The sequence below is a fragment of the Aotus nancymaae genome, unplaced genomic scaffold (assembly GCF_030222135.1).
Source record: "Aotus nancymaae isolate 86718 unplaced genomic scaffold, 86718_ANA_hifiasm-v0.15.2.pri h1tg000028l, whole genome shotgun sequence".
Classification (NCBI taxonomy): domain Eukaryota; kingdom Metazoa; phylum Chordata; class Mammalia; order Primates; family Aotidae; genus Aotus; species Aotus nancymaae.
Window position 1 is genome coordinate 29,369,313 of NW_026988441.1, and position 12,785 is coordinate 29,382,097.

At 47.0% G+C, this 12,785-nt stretch overlaps 1 protein-coding gene and 1 non-coding gene across 6 annotated transcripts in view; both read right to left on the reverse strand.

Annotated features, from left to right (window-relative positions):
• Window positions 1–309: 309 nt before the first annotated feature.
• The window catches only part of TPM4 (tropomyosin 4), a 36,649-nt gene continuing 24,173 nt past the window's right edge, over window positions 310–12,785 (reverse strand). For 3 of the 5 annotated variants that reach the window (XM_064381694.1, XM_064381696.1, XM_064381698.1), the window contains 3 exons: window positions 10,865–10,927; window positions 10,710–10,779; window positions 310–2,051 (listed from right to left, as the gene is read on the reverse strand). In XM_064381694.1, the coding sequence (XP_064237764.1) occupies window positions 1,969–2,051; window positions 10,710–10,779; window positions 10,865–10,927 (216 nt within the window). In that variant the 3' untranslated portion in view covers window positions 310–1,968. Of the gene's footprint in view, window positions 2,052–9,124; window positions 9,372–10,709; window positions 10,780–10,864; window positions 10,928–12,785 lie in introns of those variants that run through there. The other 2 variants (XM_064381695.1, XM_064381697.1) reach the window with 1 other exon arrangement.
• On the reverse strand, window positions 5,921–6,055 carry LOC135276870 (small nucleolar RNA SNORA42/SNORA80 family). Its single transcript, XR_010344424.1, has one exon. It is a non-coding gene; the product is annotated as a small nucleolar RNA SNORA42/SNORA80 family (small nucleolar RNA).

Sequence of the window (12,785 nt, forward strand, 5' to 3'; positions counted from 1 at the left end):
CCAGGCAGGCCTTCCTAACTCAAGCAACAGAGACGATGTTGCCTGCTCTTATCTATTAAAATCCTACTCATTCTTTACAGCCTGGCTCAGGCAAGACGGGATAATGAAGGCCAGTTTTCGAGTTACTGAGGCTGAGTGCTCTTGCCAGTAATGAGATCGTAATATCCTTGTATCACGAAGTTATGATATAAAGGAAACAGATAACCTTTTCTTCGTTCTTGGCTCCGTTATTTCCTCTTTCCGTCCCGTTAACATTTGTTGAACCAAAATGCTCTGTGTACCCGCACACGTTCTAAAATTCACACAAACTGTAGTTTATGTAAAAATTTATTTGACCAAAATGTAGAAAAGTGATACTATTACATATGATACAGTTGCAAGAATCTAAAGAAAAGTGTGGATTTCATTCAATTGCACAATTTGCTAGTGTATTTCCTGGGTAGTGTGGTGCTGAATAAATAGGAGCGGGGTGGTGGGGCGGGGTGGATAGGGGATTCAAATAAGCGAGAAGCAGGGTGATTTTTAGTCGGAATTGTAAACTTTAGTTGGCCCCGACACGCTGCTGGGGAATATGGAATGTTCCAGCTCTGAGATGTTAACTGAGAAAACAGAAGTAAAACAAAGCCAATGTGTGCAGCCCTGTCTATAAAATCCTCCATTATCCAGTTTAATCAGGAGTTTCTTGGTCTTTTATTAACTTGGTCCCAAAGAAGGAATTCAAGTCCTAGATAAGTAAATCTTCAGTTTGCTATTCCCTGAAGTATGGAAATGAAGTTGGGCCAATTTTTAATCTCTGCTGCCAGAGAGGCCCTTTCTGCTAAGAGAAAAGAAAAACTCTTCTGCTCAACTTATTAATGACTTGTGGTCTTTTGGATATGGCTGACCTGAACTGGACTGAACTCCACCATATTCCTGCTGAGTGGATGGGTCATTATTGGAATGAGACATTTGCTCCTCAGAGAACAACTTTATTTTTATTTTTTTTTGAGATGGAGTCTCACTCTGTTGCCCGGGCTGGAGTGCAGTGCCATGATCTCGGCTCACTGCAACCTCCACTTTCTGGGTTCAAGGGATCCTCCTGCCTGAGTCTCCTGGAGTAGCTGAGACTACAGGCAGGCACCATCATAATTTTTGTAATTTTAGTAGAGACCAGGTTTCACCATGTTGGCCAGGTTGGTCTTGAACTCCTGACCTCAAGTGATCTGCCCACCTTGGCCTCCCAAAATGTTGGGATTACAGGCGTGGGCCACCACACCCGGCAGGAGAACAACTTTAGAATGAAGGAAATATGCAGAACATCACATCAAGGATCTATCCAGAAAATATGTGGGTAATTATGACTATTTCCCAAGCATTCTACGTTGACTGCTTGAGAGGATGTTTGTTCTGCATGGTGGAGTGTGGAGAAGGGCCAGGATTCTCAGGTTAATTTATCCATGGGTTATGATTTCCCACAATGCTCGCCCCCCGCCCACCCCGCCCAGCCCTTTTATTGGCTCTGGATGGAAAATCCCCACCCATGTGATGGTCCCTGTTCTCTCCTATAGTTCGACCAACCTTGACCCAAAAGGTTATGTTCTTCAGCATTTTAAATAGATCCACTAGATATTGGGGTCTGCGTTCTTCAAAGTGTGGGGCTGCCTATTCTCCCAGGAACCAAATGCCCTCCGTCTTAAGAAAGTATGTTTACTAGGAAATACCCTGCCTACCTTAGGAATAAATGCAACTTAAGGAAAAAATAAGAGAGCTGAAAAAGCTGGTGCCATTTGGGGGGAAAAAAAGGAAAGGAATGAGATTTAACTGATGCTCAAAGCTTCTCCGATACAAAATATTTGGTCATGTATTCATAATTTGCTTGACATATCCAGCAAAGCGAAGATGGCAATAACAAAAGGAACGTCTTACAAGAGAAGAGAAAGACCCACGGAGCTCCGGAGTTTCTGGTGGAACAAGACTCTTCTGTTTTGATTATATACAGTTAAGTTCATTTAGTGTCTGATCCAGTGTCTGATGTAAGCCCACGTTCTCTTCTTTGGCCTGGGCAAGTTTCTCTGGTGAGGATTAAGAGTAGGGGGAAAGATAAATTAATAAGCATATTTGTTAAATGAAAGAAAAAAAAGATTTCTTTTTTTTTTTTCTTGAGACAGGGTCTCACTCTATTGCCCAGGCTGGAGTGCAGTGGCGCGATCTCAGCTCACTGCAACCTCTGCCTTCCAGGCTCAAGCAATTCTCCTGCCTCAGCCTCCTGAGTAGCTGGGATTACAGGCACCCGCCACCACTGCCCGGCTAATTTTTGTATTTTTAGTAGAGATGGTGTTTCACTATGTTGGCCAGGCTGGTCTCAAACTCCTGACCTCAAGCGATCAGCCCACCTCGGCCTCCCAAAGTGCTGGAATTACAGGCGTGACTCACCATGGCCAGCCAAAAAAAAAAAAAAAAAAAAAATTTCTTTTTTTATTTTAAAGATGGGATTTCACCATGTTGGTCAGGCTGGTCTTGAACTCCCGACCTCAGGTAATCTGCCCACCTTGGCCTCCAAAGTGCTTGGATTACAGGTGTGAGCCACCGCACCTGGCCAAAAAACAAAGATTTCTAAACTTCAAACTGCCAGGGTGAAAGTCACAACAAATAAAGTTGTTGTTGTTGTTGTTGTTGTCCAGGCTGGAGTGCAGTGGTATAATCACAAATCACCATGGCCTTGACCTCCCTAGGCTCAGGTGATCCTCCCACCTCAGCCTGCCAAGTAGCTGGGACTACAGGTGTATGCCACCACACCTGGCTAATTTTTGCATTTTTTTTTTTAAATAGAGACAGGGTCTTACCATGTTACCCAGGCTGGTCTCGAGCTCCTGGGCTCAAGGAATTCATCTGCTCAGCCTCCCAAAGGGCTGGGATTACAGGGCTATAGCCATCATGCCTGGCCAGTACTTTGTATTTTTTTTTTTTTTTGAGATGGAATTTCGCTCGTTACCCAGGCTGGAGTGCAATGGCGCGATCTCGGCTCACCGCAACCTCTGCCTCCTGGGTTCAGGCAATTCTCCTGCCTCAGCCTCCTGAGTAGCTGGGATTACAGGCACGCGCCACCATGCCCAGCTAATTTTTTGTATTTTTAGTAGAGACGGGGTTTCACCATGTTGACCAGGATGGTCTCGATCTCTTAACCTTGTGATCCACCCACCTCGGCCTCCCAAAGTGCTGGGATTACAGGTGTGAGCCACCACGCCCGGCACTTTGTATTTTTAATTACAGCAGAACATCATGGAATACTAGGGACCAAGCACCAAATCTGGGAGTCACAGTTGTGAGACAAAATGCAGGGTGCCCAGCTAAACTGAATTTCAGGTAAACCACAAATAATATTTTAGTGTTAGTATATCTCAAATGTTGCATGAGATGTACTTATGATTAAAAAATTATTCATTGCTTATCTAAAACTCAGATTTCACTTGGTGCCCTCTATTTTTCCTGTGAACTCTGATAACCCTAGAGTCAGAATACCTAGACTTAAGCCCCAGTTGTCCCACTGAGATAAGCATTTACCCTTCCTACGTCTGTTTTCCCCATCTGCCAAGTGGGGGTAACAATATCAATGCGTGGTGTGGGGGTTATGATGAGGAATGAATGAGAAACGCTTCAGAACCTACGACATGTTACACAAAGATAAGATTTCAGTCCTAGATATTCGTGAGTTAATATAAATTTCCACTCAAGTGCAAGTTAATTGGTCTCTGAGCCTTTGATAGGAAAATCTAACCCTATACCGGTTCATCTTTCTTTTGGAGCTTCTGGGAATGGCTGTTTAAATTACAAGTGGAGACAAACCCCAGGTAAATGCAACATGACTGAAATTTAAGCCAGACTACAGGCATGTTGTTAAGTGACTGAGCTGATGAAACAATTTAAATTGACAGGCGCGGTGGCTCACGCCTGTAATTCCAGCACTTTGGGAGGCCGAGGCGGGTGGATCACGAGGTCAAGGGATCGAGACCATCTTGGTCAACATGGTGAAACCCCGTCTCTACTAAAAATACAAAAAATTAGCTGGGCATGGTGGCGAGTGCCTGTAATCCCAGCTACTCAGGAGGCTGAGGCAGGAGAATTGCCTGAACCCAGGAGGCGGAGGTTGCGGGGAGCCGAGTTCGCGCCATTGCACTCCACCCTGGGTAACAAGAGCGAAACTCCATCTCAAAAAACAAAAAAAAAGAAAAGAAAAGAAACAATTTAAATTAAAAAAGAAAGACAGAAAAAAGATGCCATTTAGAGCTATGCGTGACAGAGCACAAGAGAGAACTTAGTTTGCAATAAGTGATGGCTGATAAGGAGCAAGGCCAAGACTCATTAAAATACTGGGGGAAAGGAACATTCCTCATAAAGTATGATATGATCAGCCTGGAAATTTACAGAATGAAAAAATGACTGCAGAAGATGGCAGCCCTATCTATCTATCTATCTATCTATCTATCTATCTATCTATCTATCGGCAGGGTCTCATGTGTTGCCCAGGCTGGAATGCAGTGGCATGATCACAGCTCACTGCAGTCTTGGCCTCCCAGGCTCAAGTGATCCTCCCACCTCAGCCTCCGTAGCTGGGACTGAAGGTGTGCACCACTACACCCAGCTAATTCTTGTAATTTTAGTAGAGATGGGGTTTTGCCATGTTGCCCAAGCTGGTCTCAAGCAATGCACCCGCCTCAGCCTCCCAAATAGCTGGGATTACAGGTGTGCTGGGATTACTGCCATGAACCACTGAGAATCACTTGATGCCAGGAGTTCAAGACCAGCCTGGCCAACATGGTGAAACCGTGTCTCTACTAAAAATTCAAAAAATTAGCTGGGCGAGGTGGTGGCGGGAGCCTGTAATCCCAGCTACTCAGGAGAATCACTTGAGGATACTACTGAGGCAGGAGAATCACTTGACCCTGGGAGGTAGAGGTTGCAGTGAGCCAAGATTGCACAAGACTGTGCCACTGGACTCCAGCCTGGATGACAGAGCGAGGTTCCATCTAAAAAAAAAAAGTCAAGTGACTATGACCTGGGAGGATTCCATCAGAAGGAGTGAGCTGGGCCTATCCAGTGTGGGTGAATAGATGTTCACTGAATGCTGATTGTAGTATGAGCCAGTTTCTCTATTACCTCATTTAATCCTCACAATGGCGGAGATATCACCTTTATTTTGTGGAAAAGCTAAGCAGCTTGTTCACGTTGGCATGGTTAAAGTGGTAGAGCTAGGATTTTAAATCCTGGTCTCTTTATTTTTTATTAATTTTTTTCTCTTTTTGAGATGGGAGGTTTGCTCTTGTCGCCCAGGCTGGAGTGCAATGACACGATCTTGGCTCACTGCAACCTCTGCCTTCCAGTTTGAAGCGATTCTCCTGCCTCAGCCTCCCGAGTAGCTGGGATTACAGGTGCCTGCCACCATGCCTGTCTAATTTTTTGTATTTTTGTAGAGATGGGGTTTCACCATGTTGGCCAGGCTGGTCTGGAGCTCCTGAGCTCACCCGCCTCGGCCTCCCAAAATGCTGGGATTACAGACGTGAGCCACAAAGCCCAGCCTATTAAAATTTTTTTAAAAAATAAAATATTAGTATTATTTTTAGAGACAGGGTCTTGCCATGTTGCCCAGGCTGGTGTCAAACTCCTGAGCTCAAGTGATCCGTCTGCCTTGGCCTCCCAAAGTGCTGGGATTATACATGTGAACCACTGCACCGGGCCTTAAACCCTAGTCTCTTGACTACAAATCCTTCACTTCATCTTGTCACTTAGATGCTCTGGCATCTATTTTATTAAGTCTGAGATAAAATGACTTTCCCTGAAAGTGTTAACTGCCCTTGAGAATCAGGACAAGGCTCATAGACTATCAACAGATAGTGGAGACGTCCACAGCACTAATCTCTCATTCATTCATTCATTCATTTATTTATACTGTGCAACCGCCTTCAGTGCTCACAGCCCACAGGTAAGGGGCTGGGCAATGGTTCGAGGCTGCCACTTACTCTGGCATGGCACACTATGAGAGGCCCACAAAGAAGGACCCACCATAAATCCATTACCATGCTCTTTTTTTTTTTTTTTAAATTTTTCATTCATGCTTTAAGGACATTTGAAGTCTTTTTTTTTTTTTTTTTTTTTTTGAGGCGGAGTCTTGCTCTGTCACCCATGCTGGAGTGCAACGGTGTGATCTCAGCTCACTGCAACCTCCGCTTCCTGGGTTCAAGCCATTGATTCTCCCACCTCAGCCTCCCGAGTAGCTGGGATTACAGGCGCCCACCACCACGCCGGCTAATTTTTGTATTTTTAGTAGAGACAGGGTTTCACCACGTTGGCCAGGCTGGTCTCAAACTCCTGACCTAAAGTGATCTGCCCGCCTTGGCCTCCCAAAGTGCTGGGATTATAGGCATGAGCCACCACGTCCAGCCATATCACTAATCTCTGAAATTCCACTTAGGTGCTTAGCTAGGTAGAATGACTGGATAGACAGGCTGCATAGTTACTTCAAAGGGTGGAGTCCAGAAATGCCTGGGAAAATTCCAGGAGCAAACACACAGATTGCCAAACAAAACCCAGCCCCTACACAGTCTGTAATCTTTCCAAGGGCATGTATATGGCAGTGCGTGAGGGGAATGGTTTTTGCAAAAGTTCAGGATGCATGGCAGTCAGGAGCAGGGAGTCCGAGGTGGAAAAGTGTAGGTAGTTTAGGGTAGATGCATTTTGGAGGAATGAATGAATATAGAGAGTAACAGAGACAGAGCTTCCCACCTAGACAAAAAAAAAAAAATCGGAGTAAGAATGGATGACTGAAATTTGTGGATCTAGTTGGAGATTTTCATGCCATTTCCAGGTTCGAGGGGTAGCATGGAAGACGTGGCTTGGACACCTGAATGTCAACGATACGTGATAATTTGAGGTGGTAGTGGTGGTGGGGTGCAGGGGAGAACTGGATGGACTATTTGAAATTTGGATTATCTTTGACAAATTGGTGTGTTTTTGATCATTAAAAAAGCATAGCCTGGGCCGGGCACGGTGGCTCATGCCTGTAATCTCAGCACTTTGGGAAGCAGAAGTGGGTGGATCACTTGAGGCCAGGAGTTTGAGACCAGCCTGGTCAACAACAGCTGTCTCTACTAAAAATACAAAAATTAGCCAGGCGTGGTGGTGCGCGACTGTATCTCAGCTACTCGGGAGGCTGAGACGTGAGAATCATTTGAACCCAGGAGGTGAAGGTTGCAGTAAGCCAAGATGGCGCCACTGCACTCCAGCCCAGACAACAGAATGAGACGCTGTCTCCGGAAAAAAAAAAAAGAAGTGTGACCTTGTTTTCTCCATAACCCTCATGCAGGAAAAAGTATGACCTTTTTTTTTTTTCTTGTATTTTCTGTGGAGACGGGTTTCTCCATGTTGGTCAGGCTGGTCTTGAACTCACGACCTGAGGTGATACACCCATCTCGGCCTCCCAAAGTGCTGGGATTACAGGCATGAGCCACTACGCCCGGCAGTATGACCTTTTAATATCCGCGGGTCGGGCCGGCGCGGTGGCTCAAGCCTGTAATCCCAGCACTTTGGGAGGCCAAGGTGGGTGGATCACGAGGTCAAGAGATCGAGACCATCCTGGTCAACATGGTGAAACCTCGTCTCTACTAATACAAAAAATTAGCTGGGCATGGTGGCGCGTGCCTGTAATCCCAGCTACTCAGGAGGCTGAGGCAGGAGAATTGCCTGAACCCAGGTGGCGGAGGTTGCGGTGAGCCGAGATTGCGCCATTGCACTCCAGCTTGGGTAACAAGAGCGAAACTCCGTCTCAAAAAAAAAAAAAAAAAAATCCACAGGTCAACCTTATGAGTTATTCTAAAGCAAAGTTCCTGTTATAACTAAGTCAGATATGAAGGGAGACTGATGTTAGCAACCCAGGCAACTTTGGAATTCGGGAAAGAATTCTGAATTCATTTCTTCTGAGGTCACAGCACTGTCCACTCCCTTGCCCTGTTCATGGGAGGCCTGTTCACTCCTTGTACAGTCAGTTTTCTAAGGGCAGGGCGTGGAGGTGAACTTCCTCCCAGGACTGGGAGCTGGATGAGCAGTGAGCAGCCATGGGAAGCCCCAGGGTAACACAGAGAGAACACATGAGACAAGGTGGAAGAGAGATCAACAGGTCACTGCCGCTATTTGAACTCGTAGTTCAAGCCCCATTCAAGGGGAGCCGCATTTTTGACACCGGCTTGCTGGTTTTTCCAAATCCCTGCTGACTCTTAAGCTGCCTAAGCGGTTTATAAGGATGAGTCTCCATTCACAATTTCTATTCAAGGAAAAACCACTGCGGCCAGACGCGGTGGCTCATACCTATAACTGCAGCACCTTGGGAGGGTGTGGCGGGCAGACTGCCTGAGTCCAGGAGTTCAAGACCAGCCTGGGCAACGTAAATAAGACCTCCCCCCTTCTACAAAAATGTACAAAAATCAGCCTCGTGTGGTGGTGCATGCCTGTACAGTCCCAGCAACTTGGGAGGTCGAGGTCAGAGGATCGCTTGAGCCCTGGAGGTGGAGGTTGCAGTGAACTATGATGGTGCCATTGCACTCCAGCGTGGATGACAAAAAAAGGCCAGGTGTGGTGGCTATTGCCTGTAATCCCAGCAGTTGGGAAGCCGAGGCAGGCAGATCATGAGGTCAGGAGTTTGAGACCAGCCTGGCCAACATAGTGAAACCCTGTTTTTACTAAAAATACAAAAAAATTAGCTGGTGTGGTGGCAAGTGCCTGTAGTCCTAGCTGCTCAGAAGGTTGAGGCAGGAGAATCACTTGAAACGGGGAGGCGGAGGTTGCAGTCAGCTGAGACTACACCATTGCACTCCAGCCTGGGCGACAGAGTGAGACTCCATCACAAAACTAAACAAAACAAAACTATTGGAATGCAGATGCTGTTAGCTAACAGGGGTATCTGAGAGCACATGCCTAACTTGCTTTTGTTTTCAAGTCTTCAGAAATGCATCCTGTAGATAATTTTCTATTTGTAATGAGCTTTTCATTTGTGAGTTCGAGGCTAACCTCACCCACTTTGTGTTTCAGGCCACGGTCAAGGGCACACAGCTACGGCTCAAAGGCGGCAAGTGGAGAAAATGAGAATGAGGGGCATGAGGAGGAGGACGGCCCGTCTTTATTTCGGTTGTAGAGTCACAGACACATCAGAAGAAGGTTCTGACGTTCAAACCAGAGGAGGCAGGGCACTGGAGCTCCCAGAAGCCCACAGGGGCGTAGGAGGCACCACGTGAGCAGGACAGAGGGCAGCAATCTGACTGCCTCTCAGAGAGAGGTCATGTCGTTGAGCGCGTGGTCCAGTTCCTCGCTGATAGCTTTGTACTTGAGCTTCTGAGCGTATAACTCATCTAGAGGGCGGAGGTCCCCAGCGAGACAGTTCAGAAGAAGAGGTAGGTAGGTACGGGGGACAGAAGGCAAGGATCAGAATGGAGTGCCACAGATGAACCACAAGAGGAAGAAAAAAAACGTGAGCAAACAAAGCACAGACTGGGAGAAAGCTGTGTTCTATGGGAACAGATGAAGAAAACAAAAGATCTACGGAGTGATTTCCAGGTGGGGTTTGAGGTTCTACAGGGGGATTAGCCAGAATGAAGCTTCACAGCAGTGGCGACCAGGAGTGACAGAGCTTCTCCCCACCAGCCCCCGCCCCCAGTTTATTTCTGATTTCCAATGACATTACCCTGTCTAAAGATCATACTTCGGAATGGGGCATTTTCTCTTATATGGGAATCTCACTTCCCCCAAAAAAACATTGGGACACGCGGTCTGAAGAACGCGTCCTTTCTGTATGGGATGGGCAGTTTGGAGGATTCCATTTGAACCCCAAGATTCTGGAATTTCTGGGCTATATCATGAAGAACATGAGACCAAATGTTAAACATCGGAACTCTTCAAGAAATTCTGGGAGATGTGGGCCCCAGACTTGCAAGACTAGAGTCGTTGCTGCGGTGCCTACATTTCCCGTAGTTCTGTTTTTCCCACTGTGATAAGCTTTGAGCTCTCTGGGACAGAGCTTCTGCAAAAATGCAAGGCATGTAAAAAAAAAAAATGCCAGGCATCTATCAGAAATGAGCAAACCAAAGGAAATTGTGAAGACTTTTTTTTTTTTTAGATGGAGTCTCACTGTCGCCCGGGCTGGAGTGCAGTGGCATGATCTTGGCTCACTGCAACCTCTGCCTCCCAGGTTCAAGCGATTCTCCTCCCTCAGCCTCCCGAGTAGCTGGGACTACAGGCGGGCTCCACCATGCCCGGCTAATTTTTTGCATTTTTGGTAGAGACGGGGTTTCACTGTGTTGGTCAGGCTGGTCTCAAACTCCTGACCTCAAGTGATCCACCAGCCTCAGCCTCCCAAAGTGCTGAGATTACAGGCGTGAGCCACCACACCTGGCATGACTTTTTTTTTTTTTTTAAACCAGAGAGAGTCATACCTGTTTCTCTGTACTTGCTCATGGGACTAACTAAGCAGAGGTAATTTACCTCCTGAAAGTAACAACTCAAGTCTGAATTATTTGCATTATCCTATTCCAGTGTTCCAAGACATCCAGAAATGACATCACTACGCACTTTACTTTCCTAAGGCAACAAGGCCCAGCCCAGCTCCTCCACACACACCCCCAACTGTCCCTAGATGTATCCCGAGGGGGAGGCAGGGCAGGGCACACATTATTTAGATGGTAACCTCTTACCTTCCAGGTCATCAATGGTCTTTTCCAGTTTTGCCACTGTTCTCTCTGCAAATTCAGCACGGGTCTCAGCCTAGATAAGAAGAAAAGAGTTCCCATCACAGCTTCAAGACCAGCCCCAGGAGAAACCTAAGCTCGCTGGGTGCAAACACACTCACCTCTTTCAGTTTGTCAGACAGAAGTTTAATTTCTTCTTCATATTTGTCTTCCTTTTCAGAATACTGTGGGAGAAAGCAAAATGCTGTATTAAGAAAAGGAGGGCATGGCCGGGCGCGGTGGCTCATGCCTGGAATCCCAGCACTTTGGGAAGCCGAGGTGGACTGATTACAAGGTCACGAGTTCGAGACCAGCTTGGCCAACATGGTGAAACCCCATCTCTACTAAAAATACAAAAAATTTGCTGAGCATGGTGGTGGATGCCTGTAATCCCAGCTACTCGGGAGGCTAAGGCATGAGAATTGCTTAAACCCAGGAGGTGGAGATTGCAGTGAGCCCAGATCGCACCGATGCACTCCAGCCTGGGCGAAAGAGCAAGATTCCATCTCAAAAAACAAAAGAAGCAGGCAGAGTCGAGGCAGGCACCTTTCCCCAGCAGAAGAAGTATGTGTGAAATGTGGAGAATGTGGGGGAAAGTCCTCTGGGATGGTATTGATCAGAGGGCCTGAACTGATAACTTGAGATAAAAGTATGCCGAGGAAAGAGAGATAACTGGAAATCTGTGCCATTCAGTCCTCTCTGTTTTTCCAAGCCCGTTCCTCACCACCTTCCCCAGGGTGACAGGCACTCCCTGATGATAATCTCTGGACTTCTGAGTTCCAGGCCCCATCCATGAATGTGTCCCTTAGCATGGAATGTTCCCCTCCTCATGACGACCTATCAGAAATTATACTTGTCTTTTTTTTTAATCAGACAGAGACTTGCTGTGTCGCCCAGGATGGCGTTCAGTGGTACAATCTCAGCTCACTGCGACTTGCAACTTTCGCCTCCCAGGCTCAAGCGATTCCTCTGACTTGCCTCCCAAGTAGCTGGGACTACAGGCGCCTACCACTATGCTCTGCTAATTTTTGTATTTTTAGTAGAGACGGGGTTTTGCCGTGATGGCCAGGCTGGTCTCGAACTCCTGACCTCAGGTGGTCTGCCTGCCTCGGCCTCTCAATAATAACTAACACTTATTATTTGCTGCTTGCCATGGTCCAGACATAGTCAATGGCATCACAGCCAGGTATCTGTAATCCTATTTTATAGGGGAGGAAAGGGTCGCAGAAAGGTGAAGTTATTTTGCTTAGGGTCACATGGCTATTACATAATCAAGTCATGACTGAAGCCTGACTCTGGAATGCAGTGGGGCAATCTTGGCTCACTGCAACCTCCATCCTCCAAGTGATCCTCTCATGTCAGCCTCCCAAGTAGCTGGGATCACAGGCGTGTGCCACCATGCCCAGCTAATTTTTTAATTTTTAGTTGAGACGTGGTCTTGCCATATTGCCCAGGCTGGTCTGGAAATTCTGAGCTCAAGCGATCCTCCCACCTTGGCTTCTTAAAGTGCTGGGATTACAGGCATGAGCCACCACGCTGGGCCTACAGCTGCTTTAAATGTTGCCTCCTTGGTGACACCTTACACAATCTACCAAGGTCCCTCTACTGTATTCCCAAAGCACTCTGTGACTTTGTCAATCTCTTCCACTAGACTAGACTCTGAGCTCTTCAAGAGCAGATGCCAGGCCGGGGGCGGTGGCTCACACCTGTAATCCCAGCACTTTGGAGGCCGAGGTGGGTGGATCAGTTGCGGTCAGGAGTTTGAGACCAGCCTGGCCAACATGGTGAAGCCCCATTTCTACTAAAAATACAAAAATTAGCTGGGCGTGGTGGTGTGCATCCGTAGGAGGCTGAAGCAGGAGAATTGCTTAGGCCCAGGAGGTGGAGGCTGCAGTGAGTTGAGATTGTGCCATTGCACTCCAGCTTGGACGACAGAGTAAGTCTCCAAAAAAAAAAGAGCAGATGCCCTATCACTGGTGTCACATCTCATCTAACCCCCGGCCCAGGTTTGACGCACACACACTGACTGAATTCATTCCTTAA